Below are 16,748 nucleotides of genomic sequence, written 5' to 3'. Positions count from 1 at the left end.
CCTTTAACAGACTGGAACTCAACATCCTGCTGAGAGTTAATTCCACTTTCTATATCTAACATCATGCTTATTTGGAGAACATTCATGATGTACTATTTCTGCTAGGCCACACCATATTTTGTCTTAGCAGAAAATCTAAGAGCTAAGTATGAATTAAGAGAGTAAAATCAACTTTGTACATTCAGAAAAATCAGACAACTATGGGATTGTGCTGTTTTTTATTGTGTTTTCAATGGAGAAATACATCATCTGTTTACAAAATAGCTCTTGAAAAATACAAGGAGTACAGATACTATAAAACAAAGCAAACTCCAGTCATGAGACACTACGTACATCATGCGAAAGCAACAGTCTGATCTCCAGGTTATGAAAACTAGAATTAAAAAGTCACTATACAGAAAGGTTCCAAGTTCCCAGCTTGGCAAAACTTGGGTGCAGTTACATGAAACGTTTAATAAAATGAAAAAAATTTTCCGATGTGTAAACAAAATGACAAGACTAAATTTGTGCCTGGCAATTTCGATCTAAACTCCATAGCTACACAAAATACACAGACACCTTGTACACTTCAACTGTTAATATAACCTTCTTTGGGGGTGGATGACAGCAGGCTGCACAGGGCAAGGAAAAGAGAAATATTGTATACTAGACATCTTAGACAAATGGCAAAAAAACCCTTCAGTTACTGCACAGCCTAAGTAAAAGATAAGCTACACTCTGACTTCGGAGAATTAATTTAGAAGGATAAGGGGAAGAGTGTAAGTAATTTAATTTTAACATGAAAGATGCACGTGTAATAGGATGGAGCACAATGGGAGAAGGGAGTTCATAAAACATGCTAATCAAAGTATGGGAAGTATGATTTGACATCCCACATATTTCAGACTTAAGTAATAGTAACATGAAGTTTATCTACATCTGGTACTACTGTTGGTAACCCTCATGTTCCTCAAATACTGCTGTTCTTTGCCATGAGAGATTCAGTTATTTAAAAAGAAAAAGTTGTAACTTTTCTGATAGGACTACAAGAACAAAAAAATAGGAGTAAGAGAGCTTACTAGATGTCAAGTGCTTACTAGAAATGTGATTTTTAAAAACTCGGTGTTGTTCAGTATGTAAAACTATTTCTGATGAGCCGTCTAAAAATAAAAAGGTTAAAATTCTTAAGGAAAAATCTTTTTGCCTTTATTTAAAATTTGAAGCTTTTTAACGCATACAGGACTTTTATGGAGTGTACAAAAATCATCTTATATTTAGTGATTCAAAGGCCATCAAGACAGGTGTTATATTTCACAGGCACGCAATATTTACTTAAACACTTTAGTCATGGGACAAAATTTTGAATTTGTGCCTATAGGCCACAAGGTATTATGATTAGGTAAGGGTTGGGGGAGGGAACCCAAATGAGTACATGGCTTGTTTTTATTTTGTATAAATAACTATTGTCCTATATGGTGCATACAAGCTGGAAAAAAAAAAAAAACCAACCACAAAACAACAACAAAAAAACCCCACCAAAACCCCAACATTAAATGCAAAAGCTTTTCCCATGAAATAAAGGGATCAAAAAGGGAATAAGGAGTTTGATTAGCTCAAAGGAAAGTTTATTTGCTGTTTGATTGTTGATCTGTATGCACCTTAAAACAATCCTATAAATAAAAGTAGACCACATCTTAAACATGTCCCACCAATACCAAAACTTCCCAATTACTTCCTCAACTTATGTCTAATAACCTCAAGATTTGACATTTCATTTTACAGGCTTACTGCTGCTTGATGGCAGTTGAACTAGATATACTATACACTTTGTTTTCAATGTATAGTATATCATAGAATGTCATCCAATTTGCAGATTACTACTATTGAAGAGGTTCTTCAATAAAACAAAAGTGTATCAGCTGAAGATCTAAAATTAGTCATATTCCAATAAAAAAAAAGTACATAAAAGTGCATTTAAGGGATTCTTATGCCAGTTTTATCTCAATTTTGAAACAATGCATCAAACAAATTCAATCAGAATGTCAAATATGGCTACAAATAGTGTTTATGTTTTTAAAGGCAGTAATCCTTCGAAATATTTAATGCAACTGTTGCTAACACATTAATTGTACTCCTGGCTTCACATACTAACCTGGACTTCCAATCAAATGGTGATTTTAGCCCAGAAAGGGAAGTGCACAAAATATACCTAAATCCATTTGCAATTATGTTCTTGTCTTGCACCCTCCGTTCTCCTTTTTTTCTAGCATTAGAAGACAACAGGTTGAGTTGGCAGATATTGTTTATGGACCCCTGAGGTTGTTTTTACCGGTTCAATCTCAATTTTATTGAATTCTTGATAACAGGAATAGGATTTGCAGGGAGAGCAGGGATATCTGAAAGGTCTGTACTGGGTGTTTTCTGAAAAGAAAAGAAAAAGGTTGATTGTATTTTAACTTTGTAAATATCAAAAGAAAAGTTCTGTAGTAATTGACACTAATTTTCAAAACCAAGATCTTTAGAAGAGTTTTTAGGAATACACCAAGATAAGGGTAATTACAAATTATAAATATAGGAGCAGATTTTTCTTTGCCTACACAGTCATTATTAAGGAAAATTTGTACAAGAGTCTCTTTCATAGTGTGCATTTCCCTTTTTGACAACTGCAAGACATTAGGAAGTGCTGCAGATAAAGCTGAGCCTACTAATAACCTGTATTATAATACAACATAATATCCACATAATACAGGTGCTTGATCGGTGACATCTACTATCGGATCTACATGTTTAGTATTTAAAAATTCCTTTGAACGATTCAGTGTTAAGCCTTAGCCCCTTACAGATGAATGATGAAAACCTGTCCCCAATGCAAAGTATGTGTCTTCATACATTCACACTTCAGACTGTTTAAAAGCTCTTTACAGCAAAGTTACCAACTTTTCATATTGGTTTAGATTTACATGGAAAAGGTATGATGAACTCTAAAAACATTGCTATATGACTGGGTTAGGAATTTCACCCTGAAAATAATCTGAACACTTTTTTTCTCACTTAAAAAGACTTAAACCCCATTCAGCAAAATTATATCTAAAGCCAAATAAAGGAAAACACAGAAAAGGAACACTCTCAAGATGCAGTGTGATTCATTCATTTCTCACATGCTTAACACGCTTCTATTGTTGGTTTGGTTTGGTATTTTGGGGTTGGGTTTTTTTAAGTATTTCTCTTCCACTGCAGCAGATTATTTGCCATCCCAATAACCCAGCTATTATGCATTACTTCTGATGATTTATCATAAAATGTTTTCTTATGCTATAAATGTTCAAAATTAATATAAGGTACATTTGATACATGGGAAAGACTGCATAAAAATGACTGCTCTTAATTGTTGTTTTATTAAAAAGAAATCAATCGAGTTAACACTGACTGATATGGTACCAAAGCACAATGCAACAAGGACTCAGGACAAAATAGCTTTGACCTCCCACCTCCCCCCTGCCCCCAGTAGACCACTCTGTTTGGTGCTGACCTGCAGTTTAACACATTTCCATTTTCTGCAACATGAGCAGTGTTTTAAACACAGCCAACAAGAATACTGAAAAATGACAGAAGAGGCCCACCATTCTTTTGCAGTTTCCAGATTACTTTTGGTAAAATAACAACTACACAATTTGTAAAAGCTACAAAGCTTTATATAATCATTCCTCAACAACAGGCGAAATACACTTGGTGTAATAAGCGACCTAAAACATTTCCCTGAGGCAGTTTAGAGTGCTCATGTAACAACTAAAGTTTTTGCCAAACAATTTTGGTACCTTTATTCAGTACTGCTCATATAGTTTAAAAAGTCTGATAACAAATACCATTAATACTTTTGCAATATATATCCTTTTTGAATCAATACATTGACTACACATCGTTTAATGAGTAAAGTGTGTATAAAATGCTTTGGGATAGTGAAACTTTAATCAGTAGTGCACTAAGAGAAGCTTAAAAATGCTAGTAAAGACAAAGATGCGTTCTCTAAAAGTTGTTACAATATTAGGAACAAAAATTTAAGTGAATGCCACAGAATTCTTAATGTCTATTTTTCCAATCCTCCTTACACTTACAATACGTGCAGTGAAGCAACACAGCTGGCTAATGAATTATAACATTACAAGTTCTCTCTTATACCAAATATCAGAATCTGAAGTTACATTTCAGACATCCTCAACCTCTACCAGGATATCTTTGAGCAGCAGCTATTTAAAGTATTTGTTTCCTTGTTAGAAAGGATTATTTTGTGATGTGCAAAGCACAAAGGAATAAACCAAGCCCCTTACTTTGAAGGCACAATTCAGAAGAGCGAATCCAGCTTCGGTCAGTTTGTATGGCAAGCCATACATGTTTAGCTACAATGCACATTCAATAAGATCAATGACCATCTAAAACACAAAAATTGTGACAGTAACAACAAGCAGCTTTCCATACAATGGATTTATATTAAAAATTATACAGTTATTTTTAACATCTGGACTCATTTTAATTTCAATGTTTTCACCGCAGATTAGCACACACAGAGAAGTGTTGTTTTTAAAAACAGTACCTGAGGAGCTTGCAGAGAAGTTGTCTGAAGAGTTTCTGTTTGAGAATTAACATTCACTTCTGTCTCAAGTTGCTCCTAAAAATACAAAGGCAGTTACACCACTTCCAATTATAAAAGCTATTTATACAGAACTCCATTAACCAGAATGCCTTTAAGTCGTTCATATACAGCAAAAGAAAAAAGGCAAGTATAGGTACTTGCTGCATTGATACCCATCCTTTTATAATACAGAAATCACCACACTAGAGAATGTTTTGCTGATTAGGAATTTGACAAGCTACATCGTTTCTCAGTTGGCCTTGTTTAAGCACTTAACGTCTTTTATACAGAATCCTATAGGAAAACACTACATGTCATTCAACTCATTAAAGACAAAAAGCATAGTATCAAGGAAGACCACGTGAAAAGCTACTGAATTTGTTGCAAATTCAACTGCTTTTCCACTCTTTTTGTCATTCTGCCAGAAAAGTTTTCCTGCTACTTTAATGGGTTGAATCAGCTTTCTGGATGAACAGGTGAATGTGAGAGCCAGTTTTTCAGGTAAAACAGTGGGACTGCACAGCTAAAGCAGGACAGTGGCATGTTCTCATTTTAATGAAAGCAGCCTGTTAGTTAAAATTGTACCATTCAGTAAACAAAAAGGCATGCATTTCAATAGAGAAAAACCTATGTTTATGTTAAAGAAGTTTATTCCTCCATTTCCTTCCATGCATATTAAGGATGTAAGAGTTAGAGGAGACTGACAATAAAAGCTAACAGGATTACCTATGTGTTTTTTGTAATGATATGTATCCAAAGGACCTATTTTCAATGTTAGGATTAAATGCTTACATGCATTTCTGCCTTCACCTGTCTTGAGTTCAAAGAGATTTCAAGGTGACTACATAACAAGATACAATTCCACACTTAAGGGTGTGGAAACTATAAGCCAAAGCACTTAAACATTTTAATAGATATTTTAATTTCCTGGCATATTTTCCAGAGTATTCTAAAGACAACAGAACGTGCCCTATAAAAACGGTATACACCCAAGTGGAAAGCGGCTATCGTAAGGCTAAAGACAGACTGTTACCCTTTCTGTTCACCAATAAGCAGAAAAATTGTCTGCTAAATTACAAGATAGTGGAGGGGCATGCTTGAATCTCTAGAAGTCCCCAAAAGGTATGCTGTAACTTCATACAATAATTTCACTACCAGAAAAAATTTATTTACAATCATTTGAAAATTTTTTTATCTAAAAAGTGAACAAGGTAGCACCTGGCTTCGGGATTCTCAACCCAACATGCAAAAATCCCAATGGAATACATAGGACAACTGTTCTTTAACTAAGTAACATACATCGAGTTCAGGATGGAGGCAAAGCAAGGCATATAGACACATCCCCAATCTAACAAATTTAAATATCATCATTAATTTTTTCACCATGCATAATACTGTGTGAATGACCAGTAAAGAAATCACTGTCATATGTGACCGTGGACTCAGGCTCAGCTTAGCCTAGCAGCAGGTAATGTACTGCAATTCATTAATATTGACATATACATTGAGAAAAATAATGTATCGTTTTGATACCTTTCCTGGAGAGTCTATATCTACAAAGACTCTTAGTTATTCCTAGAGGGAAACACAGTAATTTTCACAAGAAAGATCCCGATTAATAAACACAAAATTGCATGGTCTAGGCATAGATACCTTAGTTTCCATTTTTTCATGCTCATTCAAATCTATACAGCTAGTATCTTCACTTATTTCATCCTGCTGAAATGCAAACAAACCCAGAAACTATTAAAAATCATAAAAACATTTTAAAAAAAACAAGAAAGGTTGTAAAGTGTTTTTGAAGACAATTAGTTGTAAGACTTAACGTGTTATACTCCAACAAAAAAACTGCTTTTAAGAATTTAGAATCTAAGCATTTGTGCTAATGCAGTACATGTGTCACGTGATGAATATCAGCATAATAAAAAAACCACTAACACCTAAGCAAGCTGAATACATAAAGCAGCAATGCAGTCAGAGTAGGAAATATACACCCCATTTAACAAAATATTTGAAACCTGGAATATGAGAATCAGCACTTTGCAGCCAAAATGAATATTCAAAGTTTTGAACATTGCTATAGTATGATCTCCATATCTCAAATACCTCTTCAATTTTCATTTTCTTGGGAGACTCTTCTTTATGGGGAGAAGATGTTCTTTTCACTGCTGTGACAGGGCTAGGCATTTTTGTTGCAACATTTCCTGAAGTTCTTGGTGATGGATTTAATAGATACGCTGAGGAAACAATTCTAGAGATGGTAGGCTTTGGTGGTGGAGAAATGGCTGGTTGTGTGGCAGTTTGAGGAATGCTTTCATTTGAAGTACCTATGGATAAATAATGTAAAAAGCTTCAACAAGAGGAGTTGACACAACCATTTCAGTTCAATCACTGGTATTTTTGGCCTCTAGTTAAAACCATTGTTATCAAGTAGGCATCAATGAAGTGGCACAGTTAGTGGTATAAGCATCACATTTGGAACAGCAGGTGTGCATACACAGCACAGTTTAGTTTCAAGCTTGTTCTGAGGCCAAATTCCTGTACCAGATACAGGGTAGCCGTGTCAGAGACGCTCTGCTTGGTCTAATTAACCCTGCTTAACAGCACGGTATCCTAGCCCAGACAGAGCTCTGTGCTAATATAGCTATATTATTCTTGGTACCTAAAGAAGTTTTACTGTTTCTGTACTCAGCCATATACATGCATTGCCAAAGACTGCCTTAAATCAAAACCAAGAGCAATCTGATACTCCCTTTACTCACTCAAACATGAAGTTTATCATTTCTCAGGCTCAGAGTATGCAATGACAGATATGAAGTCATCACAGAGCATCAGATAAAAATCTGACATTGCATAGATCCTTTTGAAAAATACTCCGTATGACAAAGATCTACCTCATCAATCGCCTACCTCAAACCAGTAAGTGCATATAGGGAGATGCTCCAGGATGAGAAAAATTACATTGCAGAAATTTTCCATTGGTAACTATCAGGTGACTGCTTTTGATTAACCAAAATACCAGAAGGAACAACTTCTGATATGCTTCCAAATCGAAAAAACAGTCATGCCATTTAAGGTCCACTTAGCACTCATTGACAAGCTTACTCACATTGATGCACCTGTGACTTATGATAAAAACCAGAGAACACTAAGACTCCACCGTCCCACGTCAGAGAGAAGTAAGAGAGATCTCATCTTGAAAGGCTAACCAGTTGGTCCCCTCTTCCATCTATTTCTGACTTGCTCCTTGTATTCAGCTAAAGTTCCATCAAAAAAGAGGAGTAGCTGACTCTAAGTGAACATTTTCACCAGACGCCTTTGGTCTTTCACTAAAAAGTCAATTTTTTTTAATTTTTTTTTTTTTTTTAAAGTATTAAGTGAAGTGTACTTTTTCTTGTAGAAAACATGGAGGATAAAGTCAGCACACACAGTGGGACATACTTGAAGTGATGTCAGTAAGGAGCATATGTTCTGCATACATCTGAGTATTTTTCACTCCTAGAATCAATTTCATGAAGCACAAGGAGCAGGAACATGGGAGCAGCTTACAGACAGTACAGAATCACCTTTTGGGTTTAACCACAAATGGATTAAAAATAAATACAAAAATTGCTCTTCCAGCTTTAGTTAGTTCTTCCTCACTTGACCAACTGAACTACAGACCTGCATCAGGTCATTGGAAAACTATTGCTATTGTGAATGGCAAATACAAATCTCCAAGAATAAAAGAATAAATAAATATCGCACCACAAAATATTCCACCATGATTTCCCAAGTCCTGAAGAAATTAGTTAAATATGCGTATCAAGGAGAACATGTTACAGCATGTGTTAATTAAAGACCTCAAACTGGAAGAAAAACTGCTTTATAAAAGTTACAAAAAAATCAATAGAAGCAGTATACCATGCCATTTTCCTTACCCCCTGAGCTTTCACTGGAATTTATTTGTGGCACAGTGACTTCAGAAGCCTGTATGTTGGTCACAGATGCTGCTGTTACAGCTGGCGCAGGACTGCTTCTGCTAAAAAGAGAAAAATGACAAAACGCTGAACATTATAGTAAAGCTATGGTGCTATACGATCCGCCTTTCATCACATTATATGCATGGCCACTAACCATAGCTGATAGGATTTTACCTACATTACAGAGCAGATCACAGCAGAAGACAGAAAGTGTTGGCAATCTACTATCAAACTTCAGCAATGGAAGCTATTTCAAATATTTAATCTGAATCACTTCAGAGACAGTTTTTTTACACCAGTAAGAAGTTGCATTTAAAAAGGAAAAAATTAAGGCAATGTCTGCCCAAATAAGGTGCAGGGAAAAACAGAGCAAGTATTTTCCTGAAAGATGGAACAAAACTGGTATAGAAGGACTAGAATAGAAAGTTTGTTTTCAATCTACACGCACCATTACAACTGATTTCAGTCTGGACTTCCCAAGCAAAGGCCTGGGATTTCACATGACAAAAAAATTGTTTTTTTCATTTTCAAGAAACAAGGAAGCAGTACCTGTCTAAAATCAACACAGGGAAATTTCCACTTCAATTGTGACATCCTAGATATCACAGACTTGTTTTAATAGCATGGGGTCAGTGGCATCAACTATTGGAAATCATTTACCAAGGAATTCTAACTAAAAGAGCACTTGTTAAAAGGAGCAAGTTTAGTGAACTTAAGAATGTTATCCTACACAACATCCTATAAAATACATCTAATACCACACAATTGTAGGACATTGTTGTTAACTTCTCTGTGTATCAAATAGACAAACATGAGACTCTTGAAGAGAGAGTAGAATCCCGTTTACCTGGGCAAATTGAAGTTTAGATAGGAAAAGACTTAATACTGAAAGTTAAGATTAAGATAAACATTAATATGTACACTTTGAAAATGCAATGGAAAATTATATGTTCCTAAAGCTTAATTTCATAGAATGCTTTTGGTTGGAAGGGACCTTAAAGATCATCTAGTTCTAACCCCCCTCCATGGGCAAGGACACCTTCCACTAGACCAGGTCGCTCAAAGCCCCATGCAACCTGGCCTTGAACACTTCCAGGGAGGGGACATCCACAACTTCTCTGGGCAACCTGTTGCAGTGCTTCACCACCCTCACAGTAAAGAATTTTTTCCTAATATCTAATCTAAATCTACCCTCTTTCAGCTGAAAACTGTTAACCCCTCATCCTATCACTACACTGCCTGTTAAAGAGTCCCTCCCCATCTTCCCTGTAGGACCCCTTTAGGTACTGGAAGGCTGCTTTAAAGTCTCCCCAGAGCCTTCTCTTCTCCAGGCTGAACAACCCCAACTCTCTCAGCCTGTCCTCATAGGGGAGGTGCTCCAGCCCCCTGACCATCTTCATGGCCCTCCTCTGGACTCGCTCCAACATGTCCATGTCTTTCTTCTGTTGGGGGCCCCAGAGCTGAACACAGTACTCTAGGTGGGGTCTCACCAGAGCAGAGGGGCAGAATCACCTCCCTTGACCTGCTGGTTACACTTCTTTTGATGCAGCCCAGGATACGGTTGGCTTTCTGGGCTGCTAGCACATGTTGCTGGCTCATATTCAGTTTTTCATCCACTGATACCCCCAAGTCCTTCTCCACATGGCTGCTCTCAATCCACTCATCACCCAGGCTGTATTTGTGCTTGGGATTGCCCTGACCCATGTGCAGGACCTTGCACTTGGCTTGGTGAACTTCATGAGGTTCACACAGGCCCACCTCTCAAACCTGCCAAGGTCCCTCTGGATGGCATCCCTTCCCTCCAGCGCATCCACCACACCACACAGCTTTATGTCATTGGCAAACTTGTTGAGGGTGCACTCAATCCCATGTAGATATCATCAGTAATAGCAGTAGCACTACTGATTTCCCAGACAAAAAGTCTGAACTTCTCTGTCTCACATTTTGATCCAAAACTCACATAACTCTTCCTCACTCTCACACCTCAATTTCCTGCTCACTACCTCTCACAGCCTCTCATTGCAGTGCCCCCAAGTTTTTATATCACCTTGTTCTTCTAAGCATCTTTACCCAACTTTATAATTCCTCATCTGAAGTCCAATGCCATGCTCCCTATTCCTCCAAATTTAGCCCTTCTCTAGTGCTCAAACTGGACATAGAGTGTCTGCAAGCTCCAATACAAAACGTTCACACCTTGATAACTGTAGCATCTCATGCATGCAGTACTTGCTATGCTTTTAACACAAGTAGTTCAAGAACAGAGAGCAGCAACAAGACTGAAAGTCTTCATTACCCCTGAGAACTTCCAGAACTGTTCAATGGACTCGTCTTCATAGCACTAGTAGGCGAAGGCACAGACGTGCTGTTATCACTGTCCATAGACAAGTCTAGGCTGCTGTCATTCAGAGCTGTCAACCTGATCCCTTCTGTCGAATGCTGCAATCCACAAGACAAAAGAAAATTATTAGTCTTAAGGGCTTAAAAATCAACACAGATTCAAATGATGTAATATCTCAGTTATTCAAAATGTTAGTTGTTACATTTGTGAAGAAAAAAGAAACGAGAGATTATTTAACAGTGATGAGCTTCCACCATGAACTAAGCACGTATGCATGCCTTAAATGCAGTTAAATTTAAGTACATTTTTAGGAAAAAAAAAAAAACTTCTAAAGTAGGAGCATTTGAAAACGCAAAACGTAAGTGGACAATTTTCAAATCCTTTTACATATAAATAATCCACTATCCTGTCATTTACATTTTCAGGTTAACGATTCAGGTACAGATTTTTCTGATCCAATGATGTTCAAAAACATAAGACAAACTGTTATTATAATTAGTGATTGTATTTACAGCTTTATTTCAAGTTTCTTTGGTTTTGTGGACTTATAGCTACTGTTTTCATTAACTTCAAAGTAATACTGATGTACATCAAAACCACAATTAATACAAAGAATTTAGAGACTGATTTGAACTTAGTCAGTGGAGAAGAAAAACCCTCTTCTGACATAGCACTACTCAAAGAGGTGCGTTACTTAATATTTACCTTGTCCTCCGAAACATTATTACAAAGAGATTTACACTTGGTTTCAATACAAGATTTCCTATTCTTTAAAAAAGCAGTTAATATAAAACAGCTATAGTAAAAAAGCATGTTATTCTGATATACCTAAAACAGAGTATATAACAGTGGTTTAGCTGCAAAACCAAGCAAACCTGTATTGCTCAGATTAAGCTAACACAAAAGAACCAGGGATTTTGAAATACAGACCAAATTGTTAAAATCAATATTCCACCCCCTTTTTTCTGCCTCCATTGGAAGTAAATCGTACCTAACACAACAGCTCAAAAATTTTCCTACCATTCCTATGTATGGCCACACAGGCAAACTATACATTGAGGGGGAAAATAACCCTGGCTAGGCGATGGGCAACCTTCTGATGTCAAAACTGTCATTTAAATCTTTTAATTAAAAGAGCAAACAATACCAAAAGCTGCCAAGTTGCAGGTTGAAGAATACTTTCCTTCAAATTATCCTCAAAGTACTCAACCTCAGTTACAGCAACAGACTACCATCTTAGATATAAAAAGGCAGCAACAAGTTCAACATTCTACTCTGCTTCTATTTGATAACTTGCAATTTTACATTTAGGAGACTTACAGGAAAATCCAAGTAATAACAACTTAAAAGAGGAAAAAGCTGGAGACAGCAAGAATTACTTGACTGATTGTTCTATTGGTATTGTTACAGGTGCTTCCTTTAGGTGACCTGCATGTTAAAATAGCAAGAGAGCTTTAAAACCTTATTATTACACTGTTTTACATCTGTTTAGTTTAGAGCGGCCAACAAAATAGTATCTTCAGATCTGGGTGAAATATCGTATCCACATCGTTGATGTTCTGGGAAATCTAGTATTATATTTAGTGCATCTAGTAATACTGCTACAGTCAAATGAGATCACATTGCCTATACACGTAAAACTATGCTTTCAAAGTGTGATTTTAGTTCTTTGATTAGTAAATCTAAAAAGCTGACGAATCATTTCTCAATAGCATTTTTATTGCTTTCAAATATTAGTCAAATTTACCTTTTTCTTTTTCTGAAGCACATGATTGGGTAGCAGTTGGTGAAGTTGCTTACGTTTCACATGCCTTGCAGCAATCTTCATATCCATCTCAAACATCTTGCTGTTTATTGCTTGCCTATAAACTACACAATTAGAATAACATTAAGACATATTGAAGCATTTTGCAAAGTCACTTACTTGCCCAGGCACAAACAATTTGCATTTCAAAACATTTATTACCCTCAAGAACAAGCATAGTGTTTCCTTGTTCTGGAGAAAGTAAGTGAACTGCCTACTATGCCAGCACTGATAGTACAGACACTAAAACGTTACTTTGGAAACAGGTGATCTGTTTTCCAAGAAAAGTATCTTAAAACTGTGTGCTTGCAACAGTACAGCTCTGAAGTGAATTCTTCATTTAATCTCAAAAAACTAAAGACAGAAATAAGATTTCCTCATAAGAATTACAGGATTTACATAAAACTATTTTCTTCACAGTTGATTCAGCTTTTATTTATGCAGCTCCTACAACAAAAGGGTTCTAATTCAGGAGTTGAATGCTTGTGTGCCAGCTAATATATTACAAAACATTCTGGCAACTCAGATGCCGCTACTTTTTTGTATAAAAAAGTGATTTATGTTTGTTTTTCTGCTGTGTTTTGGGCTTTTTTTGGTTGGTCTGCTTTGTTTAGTTTTTTTTTGTTTTGGTTTTTTTTAATTACGTCTACTATAATGAGCTATTTCTCTTAACCTCAGGGCATTTATTTCTGGTGAGTCAACATGGTTAGTGCTAGTAAAGGAACTACACTGCAATTCAACATCTTGGGTTCAAGTAAAGCCAGGTAAAAATGAAAAATTTGTTGTTCTTTCAAATCAACTTTCTATACAATGTTGAACAAAGCTGTGGCAGACGTATGAATAAAAAAATTGTTCTGTAGATCTTAAATACAAAAATTTAAGAGGTTATCTCCCCTTATTAATTGTCTATTCTACAAATGTTAAGGAATCTTACTGAATAGGCTGTGAACATGTAATTAAAAAGCTGTTAAGAGACAGACACACGAAGAGCTCAATGAATACTGCACATTAAAGAGCCTACTACACCAATTCTTGGTATTGAAGAAGCTCATAAAGTCTCTGTGTAAAGATTATACAAGTTACAGTTAAGGTAGGGGCATGGTCAGGAAAGCCAGACATGGTTAAAGCATTCCATATTCCTGACATTAGGTCTTACCAAAGTTTCAATACAAGGAAAACCTAGCCCACTCTTCGTGGCTCACTTCCTCCCCCTGCTCCCACTAAAAAGCAAGTTATTCCCTAATTTCATTCTTGAAAATGCTTCAGTAGTTTTGATAAAATCTTAGGATCTATTCCAAAAGACAGGACAGAAGTTTTCAAGATGAATTAAAAATGACAGACCCACATTAATTTGAGATGACAAAGAAACACACACCACACAAACAGAAACTGTTTGCCAGTTGGTTACCTTTGGAAGTGTATTTACAAATTGAACAGAAAACTACGCATCACAGTTTACAAAGATTTTGATGAAATGCTACTTCATTTAAAATTGCATATATTTAGACAAATTTCAGATGTGAATGTAGTGCAAGTAAATCAGATTCAAAATCATAAGTGCAAGTTTTAGTATTTTTATACCGAAAATCTGGCAAGTGCACTATTGAAATATCTGTTTATAAACAATAGAAGACCTGACAAACTGCAATTCCTTCACTCCTTTAAAGCAGCAGCCAAGCTATTATGCCTTTTCTAAATTCTCAAAAATAGGATGATGTGTCCATAGTTGTGAGAGACTGAAAGAGTTAATGTCTCAAACGTTGTGGTGGGGCAAGTTCTGCTTAAAGACAAACCCTGCACAGCAAGGAACCAAGGTGAAAAGCCCATCAGCTCAGACATCAGCAACGGGAGGGGGAGGGCGTGCTGGAGGGTGGCCAGCTCCCTGTTCTGATAAGCTGTTCTGATACAAAGATCAAACAATGGCCACCTCTGCAGGGAAGGAGAAGTTACTCCGCAAATGACCCCCAAGCCCAAGGGCTCACAAACTTCTCATTAGCCTGACAAGTTCGGGTGCCCACCCGAAAGAGGGGCAAGGATGATAAAAGGACACAAACTGAAGCCCTGGGTGTGCAAGCCCACCGGGACTGGACCCCTCGGCTGACTGGGCCCCTCGGCTGACTGAGCCAACGCTGGACCCAGGACCGGTGAAATCTTTCTCTCTTCCTTTTTCTCTCTCTGTCTTCTTCTCTCTTTCCTTTTCCACAATCCCTACACCTCATCCGTTTCAAGACATAAACCGTTGACCAAGTCTGAGACTAAGAGTAGATCCAGCCACCCCTGGGCCCTTCTCTGAGGAGGAGTCTGGAAAGCAAGGGGGTCTGCTCTGAACCTCGTGACTCGACGGGAGGGATCTCCTTATTCCCTGAATTGATGTATATGGTTACACGGTTTACAGAAGTAGTCTTATGCCAATTCCTGTTGTGAGAAACCCTGCCACCTACTACCATGACTCCCCAGTTCAGTTTGCTTCTGTCATGAATAAAACATTTAACTGATCGTTTGGTGTCCTTTCACGTTAATTTAGCCTGAGGGAATTTTGAATTAAACATGACTCCCTGGTCTGTCCAGTCTGGGTCATGACAATAGTTTCACCTTCACTATGTATAATCAAAAGCAATATTCCACCTCTTTTAAGAAAATAAAAATCCATTTGACTGAAAAAGGCAGATATATATACACACACACACTCACAGACTCCCCCACTGCAGCTATGTATGACAATAAAGAACTTTCAAACCTTGGCATGCTTTACTTTATTTAAAAAAAAAAAAAAAAAAAAAGAAAAGTATATTATATTCACTCATACACCCACACCAGGGGGAGGGTGGAAGGGGCGTACAATTTCCTCACTTCCAGTCTTACTGAGTCTTAGAAGTCCAGAGACCAGAGTTGCATTAGGTAGCACTTGAACCTATTCCTTTAACTCTGTAAACACATAATACTTGAGCCTTAACTGTCATTTGTTCAAAAAGATATTGAAAATTTATTAGATAAGTCTGTCAAAGGTACTGCTCCTTTCTCAGTCTTAGAGTCTGGAGAGTCACACTCTCCAGCTGTCACCAATTCTTTGTTTACAAATTTCTTATGCATGTTCTAAATTATTTTCGTGAATCAAAAAGTAAACTTTGGAAAAAGTCAAAAATTTTCTTGCACTGAGTCTTGGACATGAAAGTAAAAGTTACTGAACCAACTAGCTAGTATGGAACACCATGGAATAAAAGGCATTTTGTTCTAGAGTCTACTAGATACTCAGCTTTAATCCACTGATAAATTCAGTTTCACCAAGTAATAAAAGTATTTAAACTATACACATATTGTCAAAATGAGGTTAGGCTAGGTAGTTTGCATATGACAACCAATTTGTCTGTTTAATAAAGATCACAACATAATGTAACATTTTTAGTGATATCTGAAAGATTTGTGTGCATCATTTTAATCAGTTTTAATACAAACAAACTGAAAATGATTAGTTTTGAAGTGTCCAGAAGCATTAAAACTCATTAAAACTGTATTTCATTAAATAACACCCTAACTCCTTAGCTGAACCCTTCTACTCTGTATCTAGCTACAATTCTACTACTGAAACAGACTATGTTATGAACAAAGACAATAACTTCAACAAGTTTATTAATACCAGAACATCTAGAAAGCAAAACTTACCTGTGTCTGTAAAAGACTGAATGTCATAGGTAAGATCAACACTTAAATTTTCAGAATTTTCGGTCTTCTTAAACACCAACCCAATCACCCACATTGTACGGTATTCTTCCCTGAAAAATTTTATATAAAACAGTTATATAATACTGACAGAAGAACTGAATAATCTAGTAAGTTATCTGCTACAATAGACAACAGTTGTACATTTTAGCACCACTAGCAATAAGGAGCTAGCCACAGAAAAGCAAAAAACAAAGCTGACTAACAACATTCCCTTTTCATTTGCAATACAAAAAAAGTCATGAAACACTGACACATTTATCTCCAGCAAACTTAATGAACTAAGACCATGAGTAGATTACTTCATCCAACTGTGCTTCT

General features: G+C 36.5%; 1 protein-coding gene across 7 annotated transcripts in view; it reads right to left on the bottom strand.

Annotated features, from left to right (window-relative positions):
• Positions 1-201: 201 nt before the first annotated feature.
• PAPOLA (poly(A) polymerase alpha) overlaps positions 202-16,748 on the bottom strand; it is a 49,083-nt gene continuing 32,536 nt past the window's right edge. For 3 of the 7 annotated variants that reach the window (XM_052783108.1, XM_052783102.1, XM_052783107.1), the window contains exons 15-22: positions 16,371-16,480; positions 12,654-12,775; positions 10,862-11,004; positions 8,527-8,627; positions 6,713-6,933; positions 6,260-6,325; positions 4,568-4,642; positions 202-2,400 (exon numbers count right to left, since the gene is read on the bottom strand). In XM_052783108.1, coding sequence (XP_052639068.1) covers positions 2,305-2,400; positions 4,568-4,642; positions 6,260-6,325; positions 6,713-6,933; positions 8,527-8,627; positions 10,862-11,004; positions 12,654-12,775; positions 16,371-16,480 — 934 coding nt within the window. In that variant the 3' untranslated portion in view covers positions 202-2,304. Of the gene's footprint in view, positions 2,401-4,304; positions 4,407-4,567; positions 4,643-6,259; positions 6,326-6,712; positions 6,934-8,526; positions 8,628-10,861; positions 11,005-12,653; positions 12,776-16,370; positions 16,481-16,748 lie in introns of all 7 variants that reach the window. The other 4 variants (XR_008234560.1, XM_052783103.1, XM_052783105.1 and 1 more) reach the window with 4 other exon arrangements.

This window comes from Harpia harpyja, chromosome 3 (assembly GCF_026419915.1).
Source record: "Harpia harpyja isolate bHarHar1 chromosome 3, bHarHar1 primary haplotype, whole genome shotgun sequence".
Taxonomy (NCBI): Eukaryota; Metazoa; Chordata; class Aves; order Accipitriformes; family Accipitridae; genus Harpia; species Harpia harpyja.
This window is presented reverse-complemented; position numbering and strand designations above follow the sequence as displayed.